The sequence below is a fragment of the Hypanus sabinus genome, chromosome 7, assembly GCF_030144855.1.
Source record: "Hypanus sabinus isolate sHypSab1 chromosome 7, sHypSab1.hap1, whole genome shotgun sequence".
NCBI lineage: Eukaryota > Metazoa > Chordata > Chondrichthyes > Myliobatiformes > Dasyatidae > Hypanus > Hypanus sabinus.
Genome location: NC_082712.1, coordinates 92,368,432 through 92,395,327, shown reverse-complemented (window position 1 = coordinate 92,395,327; position 26,896 = coordinate 92,368,432). Strand labels below are relative to the sequence as shown.

The 26,896-nt window shown below is 44.1% G+C and overlaps 1 protein-coding gene across 9 annotated transcripts in view; it reads right to left on the bottom strand.

The window, feature by feature from the left end:
• The window catches only part of cntrob (centrobin, centrosomal BRCA2 interacting protein), an 87,436-nt gene that overhangs the window by 4,878 nt on the left and 55,662 nt on the right, over positions 1 to 26,896 (bottom strand). For 7 of the 9 annotated variants that reach the window (XM_059975187.1, XM_059975184.1, XM_059975185.1 and 4 more), the window contains 9 exons: positions 24,917 to 25,050; positions 20,105 to 20,230; positions 19,358 to 19,604; positions 16,363 to 16,966; positions 14,266 to 14,453; positions 12,892 to 12,982; positions 9,753 to 9,911; positions 9,184 to 9,322; positions 1,476 to 1,554 (listed from right to left, as the gene is read on the bottom strand). In XM_059975187.1, coding sequence (XP_059831170.1) covers positions 1,476 to 1,554; positions 9,184 to 9,322; positions 9,753 to 9,911; positions 12,892 to 12,982; positions 14,266 to 14,453; positions 16,363 to 16,966; positions 19,358 to 19,604; positions 20,105 to 20,230; positions 24,917 to 25,050 — 1,767 coding nt within the window. Of the gene's footprint in view, positions 1 to 1,475; positions 1,555 to 9,183; positions 9,323 to 9,752; positions 9,912 to 12,891; positions 12,983 to 14,265; positions 14,454 to 16,362; positions 16,967 to 19,357; positions 19,605 to 20,104; positions 20,231 to 24,916; positions 25,051 to 26,896 lie in introns of those variants that run through there. The other 2 variants (XM_059975188.1, XR_009513213.1) reach the window with 2 other exon arrangements.

Sequence of the window (26,896 nt, the reverse complement as noted above, 5' to 3'; positions counted from 1 at the left end):
AGAAATAGTTGAGGGGAAAATATTGAATATGGGAATTCAGGCTCCAGCACTTCCTCCCTTATGGTATCAACGAGAAGAGATGATGTCTCAGATGTTGAGGATCATTAGTGATAGATAATGCCTTCTTGAGGCATCTCCTGACGGTGTGGAGGACTATGCCAATGACGGAGTTGGCTGAGTGCACAAACCTCTGCAGACCCTTGTGACCCTGCACACCAGAGCATCCACACCGGGGGGGTTGCAATGAGTTAGAATGCACATCTTGCTGGAGTCTTTGGTGACACACCGAATTGGCGTGCCCGAATTAGCTGCAGTTTCCCAGCAATATCTGTGTTGCAGGATTTGTTTCTGTGATGTATGACTTTGCATTCAAATATCTAAAGCACTCCATTGACCTAACTGTCTGCACTATGTACCAGTGATTATCAAACAGGTCTAGTAACTCTACTGGCCCACACTAAGTGTTTACATTCACCTCTTTTGTAGCTGTTATACCAGGGTTAAACACAAGAAGCTGCAGACTCTGGAATCTCAAAAAACAAACAACCTGCCGATGGAAATGAGTCTTGACACAGTGCTTCAAATGGAAACTTTAACTGTCCTTTTCCTCCCTAACTATATATAGTTAGGGGGCCTAAGACTTTTGCACAGTACTGTAGTAATTTTATGTATTACACTGTGTTGCTGTTGCAAAAAAAAACAAGATTCATGACAGATGTGAGTGATGATAACTCCAACTCTGATATGGGTCTCAAAGAGTGGGAAGGGGGAAGGGAGAGGGGAATCATGGTTGGGAAAAGGGGAAGGGAGAGGGGATGGAGCAGGAAGCACCAGAGACATTCTGAAATGATCAATAAACTAACTGTTTGACTCAACTAACGTTGCCTGGAGTCTCAGGGCTGGGTGTGTCTGCACCCCAATCCGGCACTCCTTCTCTGTCACCAGTCCCACACGCTTCCTGCAGCATTCCACCTTCATCATTCCCAACATCCTTTGCTTCCATCAGATTTACAAACTCGCTCTCTGCTCCACATTGACAAACACAGTACTGTGGAAAAGTCTCAGGCACCCTAAATACATGTGCCAAAGACTTTTACACAGGGGTGTGTGAGTGAGAGAGCGAGAGAGCGTACATGCTCCCCATGACGAAGCAGGTTTCCTCCAGGTGCTCCAGTTTCCTCCCACATTCCGAGTTATATGGGTGCTATGTTTGTGCTGGAAGCAAGGCAACACTTGCAGGCTGCCTCCAGCACATCCTTGGACTGTGTTAGTCATTGATGCAAAACAATGCAATTCACTATATGTTTTGATGCACATGTGACAAATAAAGCTAATCTCTCTCTTTACACTGTTTATATTCTGCCCCTTCCCCCCCCCCCAGCACATGGTCCAAACCATCGAGCTGACCACATATCAAACCATTGCAGCTTCCAAACAATCAGACTTTTACCAAAGCCTGAGCTTCAGGAACTCACCTCTTTCTTTGCTGTTGGGTTTAACTTCTGATCCTGATTCCTCAGAGCAGTGGGAGCTAGACCCTCTGGTACCCTAGGCCTGAAACACAAAAACTGGACAATCAGTTCACTCACGCCCATTGCTGGATCTGAGCGACATGGTGGGGGTGGGGGGAAGAGGCAGGGAGAGGGTACACAGAGACACGGACTGGCCGGTGAAACACACAGACATTCAGAGAAGTGCAACCCAATTAAGAGCCATCTAGAGCAGTATGTGTACAAGAGGGGATTAATGGGTTTATGGGGTAGATTGGTCTGTGCATCACAACTAGCATGGACCTGCGGGGCCAAACGGCCTGTCTCCATGCTCCATGACTCTAAATTTGAAATGATGAACAAGGTATATACATTTTGATCTCTGCCTTCCACCTTCAGCACTGCTTCAAAGCATTGCTGTGCAAGGTCCTCACTTGCTATCAGTGTGCTGTTAAAAAAAAAATTGGCCAGGTAATACATAGGAAAAGTTTAAAGCAGGGATTCCCAACCTTTTTTATGCCATGAACCCTCACCATTGCCGGCCTTTGATGTAGTGGCATCAACACTGGTCTTTGGTTCCAAGATTGAATCCAGCTGGCTCCTTGCATGCTTTCCATCTGTGCTGGACTGAGGGTCGAGTTAGCAACTCAGCCTCATATAAAACAGTCAAGTTGCTATGGAAACGGCAAAAATGCTGCCCATGTGTCACAAGGTGTGAAAAGGAATAACAGCAACAACCAAGGGGTCCCTGAACCTCAGCTGGGATCCCCTGGTTTAGAGAGCCAAGTATGGGCAAAATGGACTAGCATGGAAGGGCATGGTAGTCAGCATGGACCAGCTGGGCCGAAGGGCTGCTTTCATGCTGTGTGATTCCTTTCCAGGTCGATGACCTTCTTTCTGAATTGTCATCACCTGGCCTTACCTGGCCTTTTAGTACTGATTTCCAGCATCTGTAGGATTTTGCTTTTGGAGCACCTTCCCCTCAGACTTGGCTACATAACAGGCTTCCAGCCTCCACACTGAAATCAACTATTCAAGCCTTGCATCGTAAATATCCAGCACTCAGTTTTATTTGCTCTTTTGTTGATATCAGAAGTCCTTCTTTTCAGACATACACCACACAAAAAGGCCATTCAACCACTATATACACTAACCCCTATTTATCTTCCCCACTCATCTCTTCACCCACCCAACAGACCCCACTCCTCGGCCACACACTAGGCACTATTTAGAGCCCACCAACACCATAGATGTGGGAGGAAAAGGGAGAGCCAGGGGAAACCCTAGAAGCTACAGGGAGACAGTGCAAACTCCACAGATGTGCAAAATGCAGGTCAGGATTGAGCCTAGGTTCACTGGAATCGTCCCACCACCTTCACAATGGCATCAGCTTCTACCTACTTACACCTTGTCCCCCTGCCCCCAGACAATCACTAGTCTTCAGCACCTTGTTCCATTCACTCACCATCCCTGCTGCCCTGACCCTATCACAGTGTTCATAAACCTAGGCCCAGAGTAGAAAGGGAGTGAAGTTACACTGAACAAAAATCAAAATTACTGCAGGTGCTAGAAACACTCAGCAGATCAGGAAAAATCTGCAGAGAGAGAACCAGTAAACTTTTAAGGTCCAGGACATTTCATCAGAAGAAAGAAAAAGGGCAGCACGGTAGCGTAGTGGCTAGCACAATTTTATGGTACCAGCAACGCACGTTCATTTCCTGCTGCTGCCTGTAAGGAGTTTGTACGTTTTCTCTGGGTTCTCACTCAGTCCGAAGGCCTACAGGTTGGTAGGTTAATTGGCCATTGTAAATTGTCCCATGATTAGGCTAGGATTAAACTGGGGGATTGGGGGCATGGCTAGCTTTGAAGGGCCTATTCTGTGTCGTATCTCAATAAATAAATAAATTTATAAAGCAATTTTCTTTTTGAAATGATAACGGTTTCTGTTTCCATAGATACTGCCTGAATATGGTAGTTGGTTATTATTGTCACATGTGCTGAGGTACAGTATGGTTTAGTGTCATAGAACACTACAGTACAGAAACAGGTCCTTCGGCCTTCCAGTCCATTCCAAAATTGTTTTCTGCCTAGTCCAACCGTCCCAAACCTGAACCATATCCATCCTTACCCCTCCCATCCAAACTTTTAAAAGTTGAAATCAAATCCACATCCACTATTTCCACTGGCAGCTCGTTCCACATTCGTACCACTCTCTGAGTGAAGAAGTTCCTGCTCAGGTTTTGCATGCCATCCACACAGATAAATTCGGCTCATCAGTACATCGAGGTACTACAGGAGAAAAGCAGTAGCAAATTGCAGAATATAGTGTTACAGAGACAATGCTGCAGGAAATCGTTACAAGACTTCGGTTAGGCCACTGGTGAGGTGTTGCATCCAATTTTAGTAACCAGATTAGATAAAGGCACTGCAGGTCCTCCAACCTTGTCATGCTTGGAGGCTTGTGTGTCTCATTAACCCAGAGAGCTATATGTTGGCTGGAGTCAAGGTTTTACACTTTGGGTCTTGGTAAATTCACCATTGCCAATGCCAAACAGGTCAAAGGTTACAGGCCAGACTAATAGTCCACAGGTCCTCTAGGCTCAGGGGTTCAGCTCAGGACTAATAACCCTGACCAACAAAAACAAAACAGTCATGAAACTATCTGAGTGGCCAGACACACAGAAATGGAGGACCTTCATTGCTGCCCTAAAGGGCAGCAGTGCAATGGGAAGTATGTAAAGGGTGCAGGGGCAGTACGAGAACAGATCGGGACAAGAGGGATGACAGCTACAAGGTTAAACATGAGAGGGTTGCTCTCCTCAGAGTCTGAAGGGATGACTGGAAGTTGATGTACAGTCTTCTAATGGGTTTAAGATAGGCAAATAGGAGTAGTGGGAAGGGATAGAGGATGCAGTTTTTACCTGGAAGACTGTTTAAAATGACAAAGTCAAGTAGTGCTTTATAGAACAGGATACTTTAGTATAAAAACAAGAGATTCTGTAGATGGTGAAAATCTTGAGCAACACACACAGCATGCTCAGAAACTCAGCAGATCAGGCAACATTTACAGAGGGGAATAAACAGTTACTGTTTCTGGCTGAGTCCCTTTAGCAGGACTGGAAAGGGAAAAGAATAAGGTGGAACAGGGGAAGCAGTACAAGCCGGCAGGTGACAGGTTAGAACAGAGGGGGAATGTGGGTAGGTGGGGGAGAGGGGATGATGAGAGAGGCTGGGAGGGAATAGGCCTTAAGAAATCTCCTTCCACAATCGTATTTTGGCTTCTGCCCCCTTCTTTTCCAGTCCTAATGGAGGATCTGATCCCAAAACATTGTTTGATTATTCCCCCTCCATAGACGCTGCCTGAGCTGCTGAGCTCCTGCAGCATCTTGCGTGCGATTCCTGAGAACTCTGGTCATTTCTTGAGATCCTGCAAGCCCAGCATGTATTGACTATCATTAACTGCCCCCTGACAGGGTGATAGTGAATCATTTCTTTGAACCACTGCAGTCCTTCAGGTGAAGGTGCTCTCAATAGGGAGAGAAAATAACTTATAGGGTTCTGAAGAAAGCGTTGGGTATACGGGGGGGACAGGGCTCGAATAGAAATCTCTGCAATGCGCTGGAATGGACGAGGCACCAAACAACCCCCCAATATGACATAACGATTCTGTGAGCAAGGTCAGGATATCGGGATTGTACACAATTCTCCATCAGCAGTCTAGTTAATGGTTTGTACAGTTTCACTGTTCCTCACTTCAACTCCCAGCCCCATGGCATTTTAATTGCTTGCCCATTCTGCCATTGCTATCTACAATGGAATGAAGGAGTGGACTGATGGGCCAAATAGCCTAGTTCTGCTCCAATATCTTATGCTCTCCTCCCACTACGGTTATTCTCTCTTCTTCCCTCTTCCATCAGCCAGAAGATTGACAGCATTTATCACCAGGCTCAAGGACAGCTTTGACCCCACTGTTAACAGACTCTGAATAAGAAAAGATGAACTCCCTAGCTACTTCATCGTAGCCCTTGTGTTTTATCTGTCTGCCTGCACTGTATTTTCCCTGTAACTGTGTCACTACATTTGGCACTCTGTTTCTTTTTATATCTCCTCAATATAATTATGTATGGTGTGACCCATCGTGATGCCAAGCTTACCAAAGATTTTTGCCAAACTTAAGGTTTTACTGCTGGGCAGTTAACATCATTATTTAATATTTTGGACACAGGAATCGGTGGCAATACAAAGCCCACAATGGGTAAATTTGGAGTGTAAATCTGTACAAGGCTTTTCATTGTTCTCTATCTTAGGATCTTTGCTTCCCTTTGTCCTGTCTAAAATGAATAAACAAATAACTTAAATATACATTATGAATATGGTTTCAATTCTGTAATTTTTTTGGTTTGAATAAGTTCATTTTATCAAGCCCTATTATATCTAACTTTCTTTTTCAGCCCTCTCTTATGGACCAAGCCTTTGTGCTGTGGAAAATGAGGTATAACATGTTTTCGTGATTTATTTTCAGGTAATTGTTTTATGTCCTTTGAACAGCTGACCAATAAATATAATTTGTCTAGAGCCCATTTTTTTTTAGATACTTACAAATTAGAATTTTTTTGTATATGTTACAGTCCTTTCCAAATTCATGCCCAGTTGATTTTACGGAAAAAATTATAGGTTTAAATCCCTATCAGAAGGGTTTAGTAGCCCTCACTTATAATATGATCATGAAAATACAACCAGGGATGTCAGATAAAAATTAAGAATGAATAGAAAAAAGAACTTCAATGTCCTTTACCTATAGAGCAATGGGAGAAAATCTTAGTTAGTTAACTCTTCTTCTATTTGTGCCAAACATGCCCTAATACAATTGAAGGTGGTACACAGGGCTCATATGTCCAAGGACAAACTTGCTTGATTTTATTCTCATGTTAATCCAATCTGTGACAGATGTTACTCTGAAGTTGCTTCATTGACTCACATGTTTTGGTCTTGCCCTTGCTTGCAAAAATACAGTAAAGATATTTTTGGTATCATTTCAACAGTTCTGAGTATTAACTTGCAACTTCATCCTATTACTGCAATTTTTACCCCTATTATTATTACCAATGGTGGATAACAAATGTTTATCCCCCTCAGCTCGGCGGATGATTGCATTTGCCACACTAATGGCTAGAAGATCTATTCTACTGAAATGGAAAGGAATTAATCCCCCAACTACATTTCAATGGTTTTCCCAAACGATTTCTCGTTTGAGTTTAGAAAAAATTAGAAGTGTCATTTTTGACCCTTCGGTTAAATTTGAAGAAACCTGGAGACCATTTATTCAACATTTTCATACCAGTTAAAGTGACCTTTCCCGAACCTTTTTCTTATCATCTAATTATTTGGATAAAGGTGCGGAGTTATTGACACTACTGTGTACATTTGATATGATACCATAGCCCATGTCGGTTAGGTTAGTTTTTTTATTGTTTTTTTTTAACATTTTTCCATTTTTTGTAACACACTACAAGTTTGGGAGGTTATTATATTTGGGTTATTAACTGTTTGTATTTGTATTTTAGACTTATTAATTATGTATTTGCTCTCTGTATTTGCTGTTTTTTTTCTCATGTTTGTTTGAAAACTAATAAAAAGATTTAAAAAGAAAGATTTTTGCTGCAACTCGGTACACATGACAATAATTAACCAATACACCTAAATTGCTCTGCCTTGGATCACTTGGACAATGCAAATACCCATGTCAGAATCCTGTTTGTTGACTATAGCTCAGCATTTAACACCATCATTCCTACAGTCCTGATTATAAAGCTACAGAATCTAGGCCTCTGTACCTCCCTCTGCAAATGGATCCTCCATTTCCTAACTGGAAAACCACAATATGTGTGAATTGGAAACAACATCTCCACAGGGATGTTGCTTAGCCCCCAGTTCTTCTCTCTCTATACCCATGACTGTGTGCCTAGGCATAGTTCAAATAGCATCTATAAATTTGCTGATGATACAGCCATTGCTGGCAGAATTTCAAACAATGACAAAAGGACATACAGGAGCAAGATATATTACTTCGCTGTGTGGTTTCACAACAACAACCTTCCTCTGATAATGGACTTCAGGAAGGATAAGACGAGGGAACACAAACCAATCCTCATAGAGGGATCCAAAGTAGAGAGAGTGAGCAGTTTCAAGTTCCTGGGTGTCAATATCTCTGAGGACTTAACCTGGTCCCAGCATATCAATGCAGCTATAAAGAAGGCAAGACAGTGCCAATATTTCAGTAGGAGTTTGAGGAGATTTGGTTTGTCAACTAAAACACTCGAAAACTTCTACAAATGTACTGTGGAGAGCATTCTGACTTGTTACATCACTGTCTGGTATGGGGTGGGGGTTGCTACTGTACAAAATCAAAGTAAGCTGCAGAGAGCTGTAAACTTAGCTCCATCATGGGCACTAGCCTCTGTAGTATCCAAGGCATCTTCAAGGAGGGTGAATTATTAAGGAGAGTAAAAATTATTAAGAATCCCCACCACCCAGGACATGTCAGAATCAGCTTTAATTCTGTAAAATGTGCTAACTTTACAGCAGATTCTGATTTTGATAGAACAAAGAACAGTACAACAGAGCCCTTTGGCCCCCGACATTGTACCAACCTCTTAACCTTCTCCAAGATCAAACTAACCCTTCTCTCCCACACAGACGTCCATTGTTTTTTTTTCACATCCATGAGTCCATCTAAGACTCTTAAGTGTCTCTGTCTCTACCACTGTGTGTGGCAGCGCATTCACCACTCTCTGTTAAAAAAAACAATTACTTCTGTCATCCCCTTATACTTTCCTCCAATCACCTTAGAAGTATGCCCTCTAATACTAGCCATTACTATCCTGGGGAAATGAGTGGCAGTGTGAAGATAGATCTCTACCAAAGGAGGTATAAGGTGCTATTTGCCTCTGCTAGCCTGCAGGTCACCCCTGAACAAGGTAATAGCACCTGCTTAGTCCTGATCAGGGTCACAGGACACCATGGGAGCAGGTGGTGGATGGTCATATGAGCAGATGGTGCAGATCAAAAGTCCTGGTTATGCAACCACTGACACCAGGTAGATAGCCTCTGAAGACTGCTGGGGTCACCTGCCTTATAAAGACACTGCCCAGAAGAAGGCGATGGCAAACCACTTCTGTAGAAAAATCTGCTAAGAACAGTCATGATCATGGAAAGACCATGATCGCCCAAGTCATACAAAACAGCACATAACGAACAAATGAACCCTGGGAGAAATGGTGCAGCCAGCATGCTTTCCAATCCAGACAGCATCCTGGTGAATCTCCTCTGTACTCTCTCTAAAGCTTCCACATCCTTCCTATAATGAGGTGACCAGAACCGAACATCATACTCCAAATGCGATCTAACCAGGATTTTATAGAGCTGCAACATTACACGGCGGTTTCTGAACTCAATTCCCCCAGCAAATGAAGGTCAACACACCATACGCCTTCTTAACCAGCCTATCAACTTAAATCGCAATTAGAGGGATCTATGGATGTGAATCCCGACATCCCTCTGCTTCTCCACACTGCTGAGAATCCCGCCACTAACCTGGTAATGGAATGGCAATTTTTAGGTCTGCAGCTTCAGTAACATGAGAAAAACCCTCATTGATTTTCTGCGTGCATGTATCCCTCTCCACTGGACTAACCTGTTAGCCTGGACATGCCTCAGATAGGTGAAAAGCTCATCCACAGAAGGTGCTGCGTGATCTGAGTTACTGTTGTACAGGCTCAGCAGTCTCGAGAGCTCCCCGACCTCCTTAGGTGACAGCACTCCGTTGGCAATACCTGGAGAGGAAGAGGACAGAGCAGCTATTTAACAATTTGGAGACAGTTGCATTGTTGAATTATAGTTGGGATCAGATTAAAGTCTGTCCTGTTCTGTAACTCAGAAAATCTGGTATTCGCAAACTAGCATTCATCAAGTTCACTTACTGGCTATTCGAATGTGTATGAACATAAGAATCTGCAGAGTAGTGGACACAGTGGTGGGGGAGAGGGGGAAGAGGGAGCAGAGGGGGGAGAGGAATATATAACGTGCAGGTAGACAGCACTGAACACCCGCTTGCCTTCCGCTCTCATCCTTGGCGATTTCAATCTTCAAATGTCATCTTAACTCCAGACCCTCAGAAACTGGCCCACACCTTTAACAACCATCCCATCAAGCACCGAGCCCTTCCAAGTACCTGATTTTTAAGGGATCTGGTTTGCCACATACCTGATTTCTGAACAGAGACCGACTCCGAGGGTCCAAGCTTTACCTTCTGCACTGCACTGCTTGGGGGTCTGGTGTTCTGCGTGGCTGACAGCTGTCCCATAGGCTGGGGCCTGACCACCTCCCAGTTACCAGAGTGGTCTGGCACACACGGGGATATCACTGGCAATGAGAAACATCCTCCTTTAGAAAACATAGATGGCTGCAGAGCGCTGTCAATTTATTCATCTGTTATTTTCAAATACCTGGCTAATTTATAAGCAGGAAAACCCAACACATCAGGAATAGAAAAGGGATGGAAATAACTTGGAAAATGTGAGGCTTGGGTGGTTGATGGTTGGGTTGAGTTGTTTTCATCTCAATTGTTTTCAATTCATTTACAAACATTTCGTCACCACATGAGGAGACACCATCAGTGCGCTGTTCATTTGTGGTGTGCTCTCTGAATGCTTGGCTTTTTTATATGTAACGTCCTGGTTAAGATTTTACTGCTAAAGATGTAGGATATTTTATTTAATGGTTTTCTGTAGAAGCAGTGTGTTCTGCTGGTAGTGTCTGGGTTGCCGTTAAAGATATGGGGTTGGAATTTGGTTGAAGAATGTAGTGTCATCCAATCAGGATGGTGGAATTTAAGAAAGTTCTCGAGACAGTCAGACAAAGAGGTTTTGTGACGGACAGTGGGGTGGGTCGAGGTCTTTTCGGTGGCAGGTATGGAGAGAAAAAATTCAAAGAACCGGCCATAGGATTTGTTCTAACAGGAATGCACAATTCGATGGAGTCCAAGAGGGGAAATCATACTGGTGATCAGTGAATAGGAGCTGGTGCCGTGAGTACATTGGACACATAGATTTCTGAAAGATTTAAGCTCCAACTTGTCCACTTTTGACTGTTTTAGTTATGATGGGCCTTTTGCTTTTTACAATTTTTTTAAATAACGGTTTGCTTAAGTTAACGTTCATAAATATACTTTCTTTATAATTGTATGTGTGTACAGAGTCTGAGAAAGGTGGTTTTCTCATCGCTGAGTCCAGTGATTGCTAGTGAGAAGATAACAAGCTGCACCTCTAGAAACACCTGGTAGAAAGAGGTTTCATATACTTATCAATCAGTTGATTAGTTGTTATAATGAAAATTCAATTGTGATGTAGGGAGGGGCAGGGGGTCTCATTGCTGACCGGTTGCATGGTGAACTCTGCGTTGTCTACAGTTTTGCCCGCATTGGCTTATAAATGAGATCAAGGACTACATGTCTGTTTATAGAATTGTTTGTGGAAAACCAGATTTCTAGGAATTCTTTTCCATGCTGTGGCATGGCATAAAAAAGGGTTGGGAACCCCTGCTCAAGAATGATAGGGAAAGAGGAGACCTGGGTTGAATTAAGTGCTCTGGAAAAACAGGTAAGAATACAACAGCCTCTGTGCTGTATGATTTGTTAATAATACATTCACAAAACACACATACACACAGCAGGGGCACATTGAGTGGCAGTGCATCGCTGTGAAGTGTAACACTTGGGCTGGGTTTGGCAGAGTAACTGTGAAGTGCACAGATGCCAAAGGACACCCCAAAAAGGACAAGAGGAAAGATGCACAGTCACAGCGGCCACTCCTGGTCCAACCAAAGGTGAAATTGTTCGGCCTTTACATTGTTACATACCCCGTAGGTGTCTTGTGACTGTCACATGACTATGATGTAATGGTCTTGTGATGGTGGAGTGATGTAATTTTCCTGCCAGTGAGAGGTCATGTTTCAACAGGTATAAAAGGGGAAAGCCTTGCTGTGATGCAGGTCAGTTTGTCAGTGACTCCGTTATGCTGCGAATTCGTCTCATGACGCAATTTTGTTTTAAAGTGGAGTTTTACTTTCTACCTTAAGTCTCAAAGTTTATTGCCGGCAAACGCTGCCAGTTTAGTCCAGTCAGAGAGTGAAGATTTATGGAAGTACAGAGACCTGAAGGATCGAGTAAAGTTGGTGTCATCATCAATAATACAGGATTGACCTTACTGAATCCTCATTCGGAAGAGATAGCAACCTGCATCTGAGATAGTCTCTGCTATTAGAGTAGAAAGGGCTGGAGCAGGGTTATTCGCCAAGGAAAGGTCAGTGCCTTTAAGCCGTTTCCATTTACTTCATTGTAAATCCTTCAGGCAAGGCATATTTCAGCTGGGATCAGCAGTAACGTCACGTCGTTAAGGATTTTGTTACTTCAGGGAAGTCTCTCCTAATTGACTGTGTAAATCATTTGGACTTTTGCATTTATCGCTTAAGAACTGTGTTCGCATTTATCGCTTTAAGAACGGTTCGAGTTGCCATATAGCAGTTAACTTCCAGTTAAGTTAGTCGTTTGTTTACTTTTGCTGTTTTTATTGAGCAGTATTTAATAAATGTTTTGTTTGTTTATAAAAACCTGTTACAATTCTATATTCATTGTTGCCGTATCGTAACAACATTTTTTTTACAATTGCAAGGCACTGCCGGTTATGAAGAACGTCAGGTACTACAGGTCCACACCATTAGCGGGTTGCCCAACAGCAGAGGAGCCCGACGTGGTATGGACTGTGTTGCTGCCTGCTACAGGAATGCGTCAGGGTCGGTGCCTGGGGGTGGTGTGCAGTCTGACAGAATAACATTTTTCTTTTGGTTGCAAGGCCCTATTGGACATCGGTAATGTAGAATATTGCAAGTCTGGTTCACTGATTCATTGGCAAGACTAACAGAGGGAGAGTTATGTGGCCTTGATTGTAGACAGACAAGGCCCTTGTGCTGCAGGGGAGAAACATCAGAAGTGGTGTGGGAGAGACGGTGGGTCCATGCTGACCCCTCCCATCATTGCTGCCCTCCAACGTTCACTTGGTGGAAGACAAGCTGGATTGCATTTGTCTGTGGCTGCACTAGCATATGATGATCCGACTACTGCAGGCTTCTACTTGCCAACTACATCCTTGTACCATCAATCTATAGTACATCACACTCTGGCATTTAAGCTATATAATTTTGCGTGACTGTGCTATATAGTATGTGCCTTGTGCTGAAAATGACTGTTGATACTGCATCACACACCTTGGCCCCGGAGTAATGCTGTTTTGTTATTGTATTGATGGGCGTTTATGTATGGTTGAATCACGAGTAAACTTGAACTTACTCTGTTGGGTTTCTGCACTATGTTGCATTATGTTGGGAGTCTCCACATCCCCACTGGTATCCACGGGATTGCCAGGTGAACGGTCCAAGAGCTTCAAGACAGAACATTACAGTGGTAGAGATTATAGTGCCATACACAACTCCCACATTTCTCTTTGGTGGTATCACCTCCACCCAACCCCAGCAAAACTTCAAGTCAGATTTCACCACATCTCCACGGGAAGTTCAATCACCAAGTTTTCAGACCATAGACTTAAGTAGAGTTAGGTCATTTGGCCCATTGAGTCGCTCCAACATTCACTCACGTCTTGATAATTTTTCTCAACCCCATTCTCCTGCCTTCACCCCTTAACTTTTAATCCCCTTACCAATCAATAACCTATCAATTTCTGCCTTATATACATACAATGACAGCCTCCACAGCTGTCTGTGGTAATAAATTCCACAGTTCCATTACACACCAGCTAAAGAAATTCCTCCTCATCTCTGTTTTAAAGGGACCTCCCTATTTTTTTCTGAGACCCTGCCTTTCATTTCTTTTATCACTGACAATTTGTGGGTTAACAAACTAACCAAATGAGTTAACCTGTTTGCTAGCTGATCGCTCACAGAATTGGAGCTACACACGAGTCCATTCATTCCATCAGCTCTGCTGGCTCATGGGAGGAATCCATCAACCTAATTCCCTGGAATCCTTGTTTCAAATGTTGGAGGTAAGAACATTGAACAGTACAACAGCACAGGCCCTTCGGCCCACCATATACCCGAAGCTCAATCTAACCCTTCCCTCCCACAAAATCTTTTACTTTTCTTTCACCCATGTACCTTAGATTCTATTAAATCTCCCTGATATATCTGCCTTAACCACCAACCCTCACAGCACATTCTACATACACTCTGTGGGAAAAAAAACTACCTTTGGCATTCCCCTATACTTTCCCCCAACTCATTAAAGTTATACCCCATTTTTGCTCTGGGTAAGTCTTTGGCTGTCAGATCTATGTACTTTATCATCTTGTACACCTCTATCAAGCCACTTTTCATCCTTCTCCTCTCCAAAACAGAAATTGGGTTTTATAGAGCCGCAAAGTTACGTTGCAGCTTTTTAACTCAATTCCCCTGACTAGTGAAGGCCAAAACACCATATGCCTTCTTAACCGCACTTACACTACAACTTTGAGGAATCTATGTATGTGAACCCCAAAATTCTCTGTTCCTCCACACTGTTAAGAATCCTGCCATTAATCCTATAAAATTACTCTCAGCTCCCTGTTGAGAACACTGATTGGCTCAGTTTCCACCACTCTGACCTGTCTGAATAAGGGTCACCCCCTCTCCATCCCAAATCCCAGAGTTACATGCAGAGTCCACCTACCATCTGTATGTAGTACTGCAGCTCACTACTCCGTGAGCTCTGGTCCTGGAGGGACTGGTCCCCTGATGAGTTGAAGCTGCTGTCTGGAACCGTCCCACCCTCGCTCAGCCGCTGGCTCTGGGTCCGTGTGCCAGCCTCGGATTCAGTGAACGGGTGTTCAGCCAGCTCCTCCACCTGAGGGCCAGGGGCTGCAGGGAGTGCATGGGTGTACCATATCAGATCAATTGTGAGAATGTGGTAAGTGTGCATGCGGCCGATCGATCGTACGGTGAACCAACTGGGCCTCCTCACTCTATTTTGGGCACAGGTTTTCGAGTTCACATGGTTTTTGTCTCGATGGGCTTGGCTCATCACTCCCACAATGTAAGATGCTCAGCGTGTATCATTACTAACATGACTCAGTAAAAACATTAAACCACAGTACTCTTGTTAGTGTTCTTCCTCCGCGCAATACGTAACAGTGGACTGTGGAGTACTCTCAGTTGAGGTTGGGAATCACTGCCGCCGATGATCACCACCACTTTCAAACAACTGTGAAATGCAAAGCCACAACCTCCCAACTCAGGACAAGTGCCAGTTATGGAGACGTGCAAGCTGGGGAGAGCACAGACTTGTGTGAGTGCAAGAAAGAAAAAGAAAAAAAAAAGATAAAAAAAACAAAGGTAAGAAAAAGAGCTGAAAGAGAAAAGGAGGAAAAGAAGTCTCCTTACCAACTTACAGTCTGCACACTTCTAACACCAGATGTCAAACTGAGCCTGTAACCCTGCCTTGGTATTAAGAAATCTTCACGGAAGGTACAGTACCTGGTTAATAACAGCCCCACTTCAGATTAACAGGTTATTAAGGCACAGGGGAGTGCAAATGTTGGAATCTGAAGTGTCACACAAAATGCTGGTGACACCTGGGGCTGCCCCCAGCACATACTCAGGTTGTGTTGGTCATTAACGCAAACAACATATTTCACTGCATGTTTCCGTGTACATACATGATAAAGAATGAAAATCAGAATCTGAATTTGAGCATTTGACATTTCGACTCTAGGAAAGAAACTCCTGACTGTCAAAACTGTGTAACTCATCCTTAGCCTCTGATGCCACAAAGAAACCAACCTAGCTCCTTCTAGCTCATGCCCTCTGGTGCAAGCAGCATCGTTCTGCACCCTCTCCAAAACCTCCACATCATCACTGCAATGAAGTGTCCAGAAATGCACAAATTTAGGCTTTGAACCAGTTTGGTTAAGGGACAAGATATCTGGGGGAATCCCTCCTGATTCTTACCCTCTCAGTGGTGTCTTGTTGAGGTCACAGGGTCAGTGACAGAATCAGATTGGGGCTTATTATCACTGACATACAGTAAATAGTGAAATGTGTTATGTTGTGACTGCAGTAGTTCGTTAGTTATGTACCATGTCGTATGATGTAGGCGAGCACAGTCTTTCCATGACCAGAAATGCACTTGGCAAATTACTCTACAAAAGGGGTTGCCATGCCTTCTTCTGGACAGTGTCTTTACAAGAATGGTGAGTGACCCCAGCCATTATCAATACTCTTCAGAGATTGTAGTCGCAAAGCTAGTTCATGTGATACATACCAGCTGCTCATATGACCATCCAACACAGCACAGTAAAAGACATAAAAATTACTACAAATCACAATAAATAAGTAATGTGAAAGGAGAAAAGGCAAGGCTTTGATCGGGCAACAGTGTCCAGCAGCGGACACCTGGTAGCATCCACTCCCATTTCCTCCCCAGAGTGGGGTTTGGAGAAGGAACAGCTCAGGCTTAAAGTTCAAAGTAAATTTATTATCAAAATTATTTTATATAATCATATGTTGCCTTGAAAATTATTTTCTTGCAGGCATTTATAGAAAAAAATAAAGAAATACAACAGAATTTATGAGAAACAACACATAAACAAAGACTGACAAAACAACCAATGTGCAAAAGAAGACAAACTATACAAGTAAATAAAATAATACTGAGAACATGAGTTAGAAAAGAGTATGAAACTCTTTATAGAGTTGTGGTGAGTGAAGTTGTCTGTGGTGTGGGACCAGAGGGCTAGAGGAAGCACAGGGGTGCAGGGGTTCTCTTTACCTTGAATGGTCTCATCCACCTGTGGCTCGAGCGGCTGGAAGCTGTTGTGGCTGAGGAAGCTGTAGTTCAAGAGGTGGCTGAGATGCTCCACGCTGGGAGGGTTGGGTAGCAACTGCTTCACTGGTTGCTGGTCCTGCAAACTTATCGTCACGGACGGGTGTTCAGCCTCACCATGGTTGTCACCTTGCAGGCAGGGCTCAGTTGTTTGGTCCATGGCTGCTGTGGGAACCAGCTTAGCAACGGGCTGTAGGGGGATGGCCCGAGGGAAGAAGGCACTGGAACCACAAGCACCTGTGGTCTCAGGTGGTCCTCCACCCTCCACCCTCCCTCCTGTGGCCTGGTGGTCCTGAATCTGTACCCGGGCATGGATTTCGCTCCCATGGATGTCCCTGACCAGCTGCTCAGATTGGTGGGGCACGAGCGAATCCACAGGACTTTGGCTGCAGAAGGAGAACTTCAGTTGGTCGGTATCTGAAGCTGGGGGTACAGGGCAGGACAAAAGATCGGCTTCCACACATGGTCTGCCATACGGACCTCCCCAGGCAGGCAAACTCCTGTTCAGCTCTCGGTAGAAGGGCACCTGGTCACAAAGCAGAGTGGGCTGCTGCAAGGGGAGAAAGAGAACATTGCTGGAACAGAGCTGACATCTGAATAATGAGGTGTGGAAACAACCTACCTTAATATATCCCCACACATCAGAGACTTACACAGCACAGAAACAGGTCCTCTATCCCAATTTGTCCTTTGGTAGAAAGAATAAAGGTATAGACTTTTTTCTAAACAGAGTGAATTCAGAAATTGGAGGTGCAAAGGGATTTGGGAATCCTAGTGCAGTTAACTTTGTGGTAAGGATGCCAAATACAATGCTAATATTCATTTCAACATTATAAAAGCATGGATGTAATGCTGAGGCATTGGTCAGGCCACATATGGAGCATTGTGAGCAGTTTTGGGCCACACATCTACAAAAGATGTGCTGGCATTGGAAAGGGTCCAGAGGAGGTTTATGAGAATGATCCCAGGAATGAGAGGGTTAGGGCATGAAAGGTGATTGATGTCTCTGGACCTGTACTTGCTGGAGTTTAGAAAGATGGGGGGGTGGGGGGGACAGATCTCATTGAAACCTACTGAATATTGAAAGGCCTAGATAAAGTGGATGCGGAGTGGTTGTTTCCTGGAAGAGAAGGGTTCCCTTTTCGAACATAGATGAAAAGGAATTTCTTTTGCCAGAGGGCTGTGGAATTCATTGCCATGGACAGCTGTGGATGCCAAGTCATTGGGTATGTTTAAAGTGCATGTTCACAGGTTCTTGATTAGTCAGGGCATCAAATTTTACAGGGAGAAGGCCGGAGAATGAGGTGAATGAGAGGGAAAAATAAATTGGCCATGATCAAAAGGTGGAGCAGAACTGATGGGCTAATTGGCCTAATTCTGCTCCTGCATTTTATGGTCCAGGCTGACTAATCTAAGCTAGTCCCAATTGTGCCCACTTGACCCATATCCTTTTACTCCAGGGGTTCCCAACCTTGGAAATTCCAATACCATTAAGCAAGGTGGGAACTTCTGCTCTAAACCTTGCCTACCACGTACCTCCCCAAATGTCTTTAAATATTGCTTATGTACCTCCCTTAACCACCTCCTCTGGCAGCTTTAGAATCATAGAAAAGTATGGCACTTAAACAGGCTCTTCAGCCCATCAACTACTCCCATCAACCTGCACAGGGACCACAGCCCTCCATACTCCTACCATCCATGTACCAATCTAAACCTCTCTTAAATATTGAAATCAAGCTCACATGCACCAATGATGCTGGCAGCTCATTTCACACCATCTTGTCCCTCTGAATGGAGAATTTTCCCCTCATGTTCCCCTTAAACTTTTCAACTTCCATCCTTAACCCATGAACTCTAGTTGTCGTCCCACACAACCACAGAGTCTGCTCACAGTTACTCTATCTATATCCTTCATAATTTTGTATACCTCTATCAAACCTCCACTTACTCTTCTATGTTCCAAAGGATAAAGTCCTAACCTAGTCAATCTTTCCTTATAACTCAGGTCCTCCAGACCCAGCAACATTCTTGTAAATTTTCTCTGTACTTTTTCAACCTTATTTACATCTTTCCTGTAGGTAGGTGACCAAAACTGCATACAATACTCCAAATTAGGCAGAGGAGATTTAATTTTAGTTTTGCATTGTGTTTGGCACAGACATTGTGGGTTGAAAGCCCTAATCCGGTGTGTACTCCATAAAGTACCTCAGTCCCTCTTCACCAGAGGTTCCCAACCTGGTGTCCATGGACCCCTTGGTTAATGGTAGGGATTAATGGCATGAAAAAGATTGGGTACCCCTGATATTCACTAACACTCATTCTAGGGATCAGCTTCACATTCTCAAAGCTCTTTGGCTGAAGAAGTCCCTTCCAAGTTCCACACTAGAGCACATTGTAATGTTCCCATATTAGGGTTACCCAGTATGACAATTGTGCTGTGCCCTAGTGACTCACATGAGATCAAGTTCAAGTTTATTATCATCTGACTGTACATTTACACAACCAAACAAAACAACATTCCATTAGACCCACAAAACATACATCATACGCAGCACATACACCAAAATATCACTACAGATGATAAAACATAATTCAAAATGCATGTAGTGTACAGCATGTGTAAACAGTCTGCTGTCCTAGTGACAAGACCTTGGTGGTGGCCTGGTTTTATTCATTAGTCTCACAACCTGAGGGAATAAACTGCTACCCAGTCTGGCAGTCCTAGTCAAAATACTCCTGTACCTCTCTCCCTGACGGTGGTGGGTCAAAGAGATGAGGGTTTCTGCTCCATCCTCCACACTAACCTCACCACCATGCCCTGAATGCTTCATGATACTGCAACTCAGGAAGACTACAAAAACCCGTGCTAAATGGGGACTCTGTGGACGAGCTGAAAGCTCTCGCCACCTGCGCCCACCCCTCACCCCCACAAGTCACCCACCTGCAGCTGCTGGGGACCCTGTGGAATGTTTTCGGACATCAACACCTTCAGTGCTTCATTCCAGTGGGACTGCATCATGGTCTGCAGTTTGGACACCATCTCACTTCGCTGGATCTCCAGCTTTCTCTTCGCTGTGAGCAGTCGCCCAGTCTCCTCCTGCCCCTTCGCCAACCTGTATGAGCAGCAAGGGTGGGGGAATAAGAGAGTGAGTGAGGTGGAAAGAGCAGGCGTTTGGAGAGGGAGGGAGCTGGGGGGGGGGAAGGAGGGTGGGAGAGACAGAGATGCAGAAGGAGTGAGAGAGTCAAACAGAGAGAAAGACAGATATACAGAGAGAAAGGGGAGTGGAGAAGGACAAGGGGTAACAGGTGATTATGCTTCAACAACACTACGCACAGCGTAACGAACAGGAAAATCCACAGAGGTGCCAGACCACAGTAGTTAAATTACCGAATTGAATCTCAGGACCAATGACAGAGTGGAAGCCCAAATTCAACCATTCACCCAGAACTTAAACTTGAGCAATTAATCAATAATTAAATTAGATCATAGTGGTCACAGGGATGGAAACCACCATTCTTATGCAGTCTGGAAATAGATCTAGGACCACCCTTTGAAGCAATGTTGCAATGGTGGATGGGAAATCAGCGCCATCACCAAGGACAACATCAGTGCACGATTAAAACGGATTTCATCCTGTGATAAGTAGAGTGGGCTAGAAACAGAGGCCAGGCGTAAGATCTCCCCTACCTTAGCTCATATCCCTCAATCACATGCCGATGTTTCTCTTCGCGCTCCTGTAGCTCGAGTTTGAACTCAGCCAGTTGCTTGCCCATCTCGTGCTCGTGCTGCGTCGTCAGCTCCATGATCTGCTTCCTGCTCAGGAAACAGTGAACTGTGACTGTGGTTTGGCCACTGTTTCAATTAGCAGTCATTTGTAATCCAGTAAATGGGGTTGGTCAGGGTTCACAGAAAATACATGAATAGGAAGGAAATTGAGCTTTTCCTGCCACGTTCGTAGCCTTGCAAGTTCTTCCAAGCAAAGTCCAAAGTTCAAAGTAAATTTATTATCCAAGTCTGGATATTTCACCATATATTACCCTGAGATTAATTTTCTTGCAAATATTTACAAAAAAATAAACAAATATAATTTATGAAAAACTATATACACAAACAAACCAATGTACAAAGAAGACAAATTAAGCCAATAATTATCATCTTGTGCCATGTCTTATGATGGGCTGTGTTCATGGTCTCTATCCCTGACCATGACTGCTCTTGGCAATTTTTTTCTACAGAAGTGGTTTGCCATTGCCTTCTTCTGGGCAGTGACTTCACAAGATGGGTGACCCCGGACATTATCAATACACTTCAGAGATCGTCTGCCTGCTGTCAGTGGCTGCATAACCAGGACTAGTGATATGTACCGGCTGCCCAAGGGTGACCTGCAATCTAGTGAAGGGAAGGAGCACCTTACACCTTCTTTGGTAGCATGTATCTCCACCACACCATCCAGTGAAAATAGTTTTTAAAAATTATACTAAGAACATGAGTTGTTGAGTCCTTTAAAGTGAGTCTGAGAGTTGTGGAACATACACAAAATGCTGGAGGAACTCAGCTGGTCAGGCAGCAACCACAGAAAAAAGCACAGTTGACGTTTCGGGTCAAAACCCTTCGGCAGGACTAGAGAAAAAAAAAAGCTGAGTAGTAGATTTGAAAGGTTGGGGGGAGAAACACCAGGTGATAGGTGGAACTTGGAGGGATGAAACAAAGAGCTAGGAAGTTGACTGGTGAAAGAGACAGAAGGGCATGGAAGAAAGAGAAAAGGGAGAGAGGGAGGAGCACCAGAGAGAGGTGATGGGCAGGAGAGGAAATAAAGTGAGGGAGGGGAAAGGGGATGGGAAATGGTGAAGGTGGGGGCAGCATTACTGGAAGTTTGAGGAATCAATGTTCATGCCATCAGGTTGGAGACTACCCAAAAGGTGTTGTTCCTCCAACCTAAGTGCACCCTCATCACTGCAGTGGAGGATGCCATGGATGGACATATCGGGATGGGAATGGGAAGTGGAATTAAAATGGGCAGTGGCCACTGGGAAATTTTGCTTGTTCTGGCAGATGGAGTGTAGGTGCTTGGCAAAGCAGTCTCCCAATCTATATTGGGTCTCACTGATATACAGGAGGCCACACTGGGAGCATCGTACACAGTATATGACCCCAATAGACTCACAGGTGAGGTGTCACCTCACCTCGAAGGGCTGTTTGGGGCCCTGAATGGTAGTGAGGGAGGAGGTGTAGGGACAGGTGTAGCACTTGTTCTGCTTGCAAGGATAAGTGCCAGGATGGAAATAAAATTTACTGCATCCTTCCCCCCTTTCAAATCTACTCCTCAGTTTTTTTCCTCCAGTTTTGCAAAGGGTTTTGGCCCAAAATATCGACTGTGCTTTTTTCCATAGATGCTGCCTGGCCTGCTGAGTTCCTCCAGCATTTTGTGTGTGTTGCTCAAATTTCCAGCATCTACAGATTTTCTCTTGTTTCTAAGGGCCGTGGAATCTGTTCAGAGTTGAAGTTAGTGAAGTTATCCACACCAGTTCAAGAGTCTGATGTTTATAGAGTAATAATTGTTCTTGAACCTGGTGGCCCAGGACCCAAGGCTCCTGTACTTCCTGCTTGATGGTTGTTGTGCAAAGGGAGCATGATGGGGGTCCCTGATGATAGATGCTGCTTTCCTGTGACAGTGCTCCATGTAAATGTGCTCAATGGTGGGGATGGCTTTGCCTGTAACAGATCAGGGTGTATCCACTGCTTTTAATAGACTTTTCTGTTCCTAAGCATTGCTGTGTCCATACCAGGCCATAATGCAACCAGTCAGGAAACTCTCCACTGTGCAACTATGGAAGTTTGTCAAAGATTTGGATGTAATACTGTATCTACAGAAACTTGCAGGAAAGTACAGGCACTGTCATACATCTTTGTGATGGCACAACAGTGATTACTTGAATATAGTTTTTACTTCTTCCACCTTTCAGGCAAAAACTTCCACACTCAACTCTCACCAGTGTCTAAATGAATGGATAGGATGGCATTCAGGGCATGTGTGGAAGTCAGGACGAAGCAAGGGTTAAGATGATGTGTAGGCAAAGATAGCTTACTGATAGTGTTCTGTCAAACCAGGGAAGAGAGGTCTTTGAAGAGCATAGATCCCCCTCTGGGCAGCATGCTCAGAGAAGATAACAATGTAAGCGAAGGATTCTCTAAGGTGACATTTACTAATGGTCAGCTGATTTGGATGTGTCATTGGCCTTTAATATGTAGAGTCTATTGGCTATTAACACTTGTATTATCGTAGTGTGATTGGTGATTGATTATGCAAATAAGGAATTTGAATATACGCAAGGTTAATGATTGGTCAATATTTGTTTCCAACTAGTCATTTCATTGTTCAGACTTTAGAACAATTTGGTGAGAGGGGTCATGCTGCTCTGTATGTCAGAGTCCAGTTAATCGTGACAACAACCAGAAGATATAAGGATATACTCTTGCAACTTTACAAACACTGGTTAGGTCAAACATGAACCATTGTGTGCATTTCTAGTGGCCATGGTACAGGAAGGATGGGATGTGTGAAGAGAGTGCAGAGGAGATTCATTGAGATGGCAAATAAATGAAGAGGTTGAGCTTGTTTTCCTGGTGGATATGGAGCTGAGGGAGTAACCCAATAGAGGTCCAGAAGATTAAGATAGGTATTGATGGGGACATTATCATCATGGGTTGCGTCTTACGGCACGGGCAATCATGGCCTCATGAACATAATTGTTCTTGGCAAAAGATTTGTCATTGCCTTCTTCTGGACAGTGTCTTTGCAAGACGGGTGACTCCAGCCATTATCAACACTCTTCAGAGATTGTCTGCCTGTCGTCAGTGGTCACATAACCAGGACAAAAGGTTGGGGACCCCTGATCTACCAGTTGTTAGTTGGAGCCTGTGCTCCATCACCCTGAGGTTCTCATCATCTAAAGACAGCTTCAGCTGCACCCATAATACAAGGTCTGGATATCCGAGCTCTGGAATGACCCGACTACTGTCAGAGCTGAAGAGCGACTGCTGAACTTCTCCATGGCTCAAACTTGCAGCAACACATTGCTATTCCCTCCGCCCTGCCACACACATTCCTTTTATGTTCTAACTCTGCCAATTAAAACAGTGTTACTTATAACATTGCCTAATTTGTCTATAATCTGTCTACTCTTCTAAGCAGCCCACACCTCACTGACATAATCAAAGGCCCTGCTCACCCCATTTGAAATCTGTAGCAGCTCCTTCCCATTGGTTGCCACAGCACTGGCGTGTAGCTTCAAACATCCTGGGTTTAAGAATAGCACATGCGGGAGGCTTACTCTCTTTTCCTGTGTCCGCAGAGCATACTTCACAGAACCATTGGGAAGGTATGCTCCAGACTTAAAAGGCTCACATTAAGTATATGTTTGTTGAATATTTAGTTTTGTGGTTTGTGTAACTTGGGGGAACTTAAATGTTTGGTTGAATTTTTACCATTTGTAAATAAATGACAAATACATTTATTTGCAGTCAGTCTTTTCTATTTCACTCACCAAAACCATGAATCTGCTTCCACTATGCAGTAAGATGGACTCTTCACTTCACAATATACCTCGTTAGGATCTTGCACTTTATTGGCAACCTGCACTGCACTTTCTCTGTAGCTGTTATACTTTATTCTGCATTGCTACTGTTTTAACTTACTCTAGCTCAGTGCACTGTGTAACAATTTGATCTGTATGAACAGTATACAAGACAAGCTTTTCACTGTACCTCAGTACACCCAACAACAATAAACCAATACCAGTTTTACTCCAAGGCTAAACTACACAGGGTTATAGATGATGATGTCTGATAGAAGAGAAAGACAGAGCTTGGAATAAAGTGAAGGAGGTGGGGAGGGCAGAGAGAACGGGGTGGGTAAACACAGTGACGGGGGTATGTGGGGGATAGACAGGTGTACCAATAATAAATCAATTCCAGTTCTGAGGGAAGCTCATTAAAAAATTAACTCTCTTTCTCTCTGTTAAACTGTTTCATCAGGTTCAGGAAAGTTATTACCCTACAACCATCAGGCTCCTGAACTGGCATGGATAACTTCACTCATCTCAACTCTGAACTGATTTCACAACCTATGGGCTCACTTTCATGTTCTCAATATTATGTTTTTACTTTTATTTTTATTATTTGCATGATCTGCCCTCACATTTAGTCAGTCTTTGTTGCTTATAGTTTTTCATAAATCATATTGTATATTTTTAGTTCAACTGTGAATGCCTGCAAGAAGATAACCCTCAAGGTAGTATATGGTGACATATTCATACTTTGATGATAAATTTACCTTAAACTCTCCTCCACGGCTGCCTATTGACAACATTTTCCTCATGTACTGTATATAATCCTCCATGCTGGGGCCTTCATGCATGCTCTTATAAAACTCTTTGAAGCCTCCCATGAGAAGGGCAAGGGTGGGTGGTGGGTGGAGAAGGGGAAAAGCTGGGTGCTTACCTGTGCTGATCTCGGATGGCAGCCATTTGTTGGGTGCTGTCTTCGTGTGCGGCTGTCAGTCGCTCAGCCACCTGCTGCTCCAGAGCCACCTTAAACTCTGTCTCACTCTTGACTCTCTGTGACTCGAAGCGAGCCTGTGGGGGGGACGATTCATTATTTAACATAACGGGCCAGAAGAGCTGGGCCACCTGGTCCTTTGGACTGGGCCCCACTTTACAAAAAGGCAGATTGCGTGGTAGCATAGAGGTTTGAATAACACTAACACAGTGCCAGTGCCCCGGGTTTAATTCCACCATTGTCTGAAAGGATGTTGAACCCCATGTCTGTGTACGCTTCCCCACTTTCCAAAGACATACGGGTTAATTGGTCACATAGGTGTAATTGGGCTATTGGGGCCCATTACCATGCTGTATTCCTAAATAATTTATTTTTAAGAAGAGCATTCCTGACCCTGTGCCTTGAGATCCCCCCTCTTATTAGGTCCCCTTATGGCCCAGAAATCAAATAGTCCTATCATTCAGGGCCCTCGAAGACAAAGAATTTCAAACTCACCATCTCCATCCTGAGGCCAAGCCCTTGTGCTGACACTCCCCCTCAGTTCCAGGCTCTCTAACCACTGGGAGCATTGTAAATAGTCAATCTGAAAAGAAATCCCCTCTCCCTCTGAAGGCAGACCTTATCCTGAGGCCAGTGTCTCAGCACAAGGGCGACTTAGCCTCAGGACAGAGATGCATGTCGGTCATTTCCAGTATGTTGGGGATTGGGGGAGGGAGGGAAGGGACATGGTGACTGAGAAACGATAAGCTTGTCTGGATGTCAGTGTATGGATGATTCAACAAACTGTTTTCTGGATGAGAAGATCGTCTCATGATTAGCAACTACTGAGCCTGCTTTAAGTACACCAGAGCTCACAAACAATGGAAATAACACTTGGAACGGGTGGCTTGTCTAATGAGTAAAGAGTGCAGGGGCTTTCAACTAGTGGTCTTTGAGAGACAACTGAACCATACAAGACCCTGGGGTTTGCACACAAAATGCTGGATGAACTCAGCAGGCCAGGCAGCATCTATGGAGGGGTTCAAGCCGAGTCCCTGAGACCCCTGAGTCTTCATCAAGAATTATCAGGTGGATGAGGTGAGTATGTTTCCTCTTGGAGGAATCACTGTATAAAAATAAGGGGTCACCCATTTAAGAAAGATGAGGTGAACTTCTCTGAGGAGCAACATTTTTCAGATCAAAGGTGCTGAGTATATGGAGTGAACTGCCAGTGGAAGTGGTTGGAGCAGGTCCAATAGTGTAATTTACTATGCACTTGAGTAAATACATGGAGGGATGTGGGCTGAATGCAGGAAATTGGAACTTATGGACAACACAGTCAGCACAGGCTGGTTGGGCCAAAGGGCCTGTAGTGTGCTGTTTTGCCGTATGACTCTTGAAGCATTGTGAACCTTTTTAAAACTTCCTCAAAGGTTAATGGATACAGAGTTGTTGAATACTTTAAACAAAAAGCTAGGTAGATTCTTACTAACTCGGTGAAGGTGATAGCTTACTGGGGAAGCGGAACTGAGGTTATAGTCAGATGAAGAGGAATTTCTTTAGCCAGAGGGTGGTGAATCTGTGGAATTCATGCGGAGGTTGATAGGTTCTTGATTACTAAAGATGTCAAAGGTTACCGGGAGAACCCATGATCAAATCCAAAGCAGACTCAATGGGCTGAAGTCCTAATTCTGCTCCCATGTCTTAAGATTTTTTCTGCCACAGTCATATAGGATGGCACAACAGTTAAGAGGAGCTGAGTGGCCTACTTATTCCTGTTTGTTTGTTTTCATCAGAGATTATCTCATACACAAGCTTCTGAAAGGGACAGACATTGAGATAATGGTTATTCTTGGTACAGTCTCCCAAGTAACAGAATCAGACCAATTGACATGACAGTGATTTCTTCACCCAGAGTGCTGTGGATCTTTGGAATTCGACATC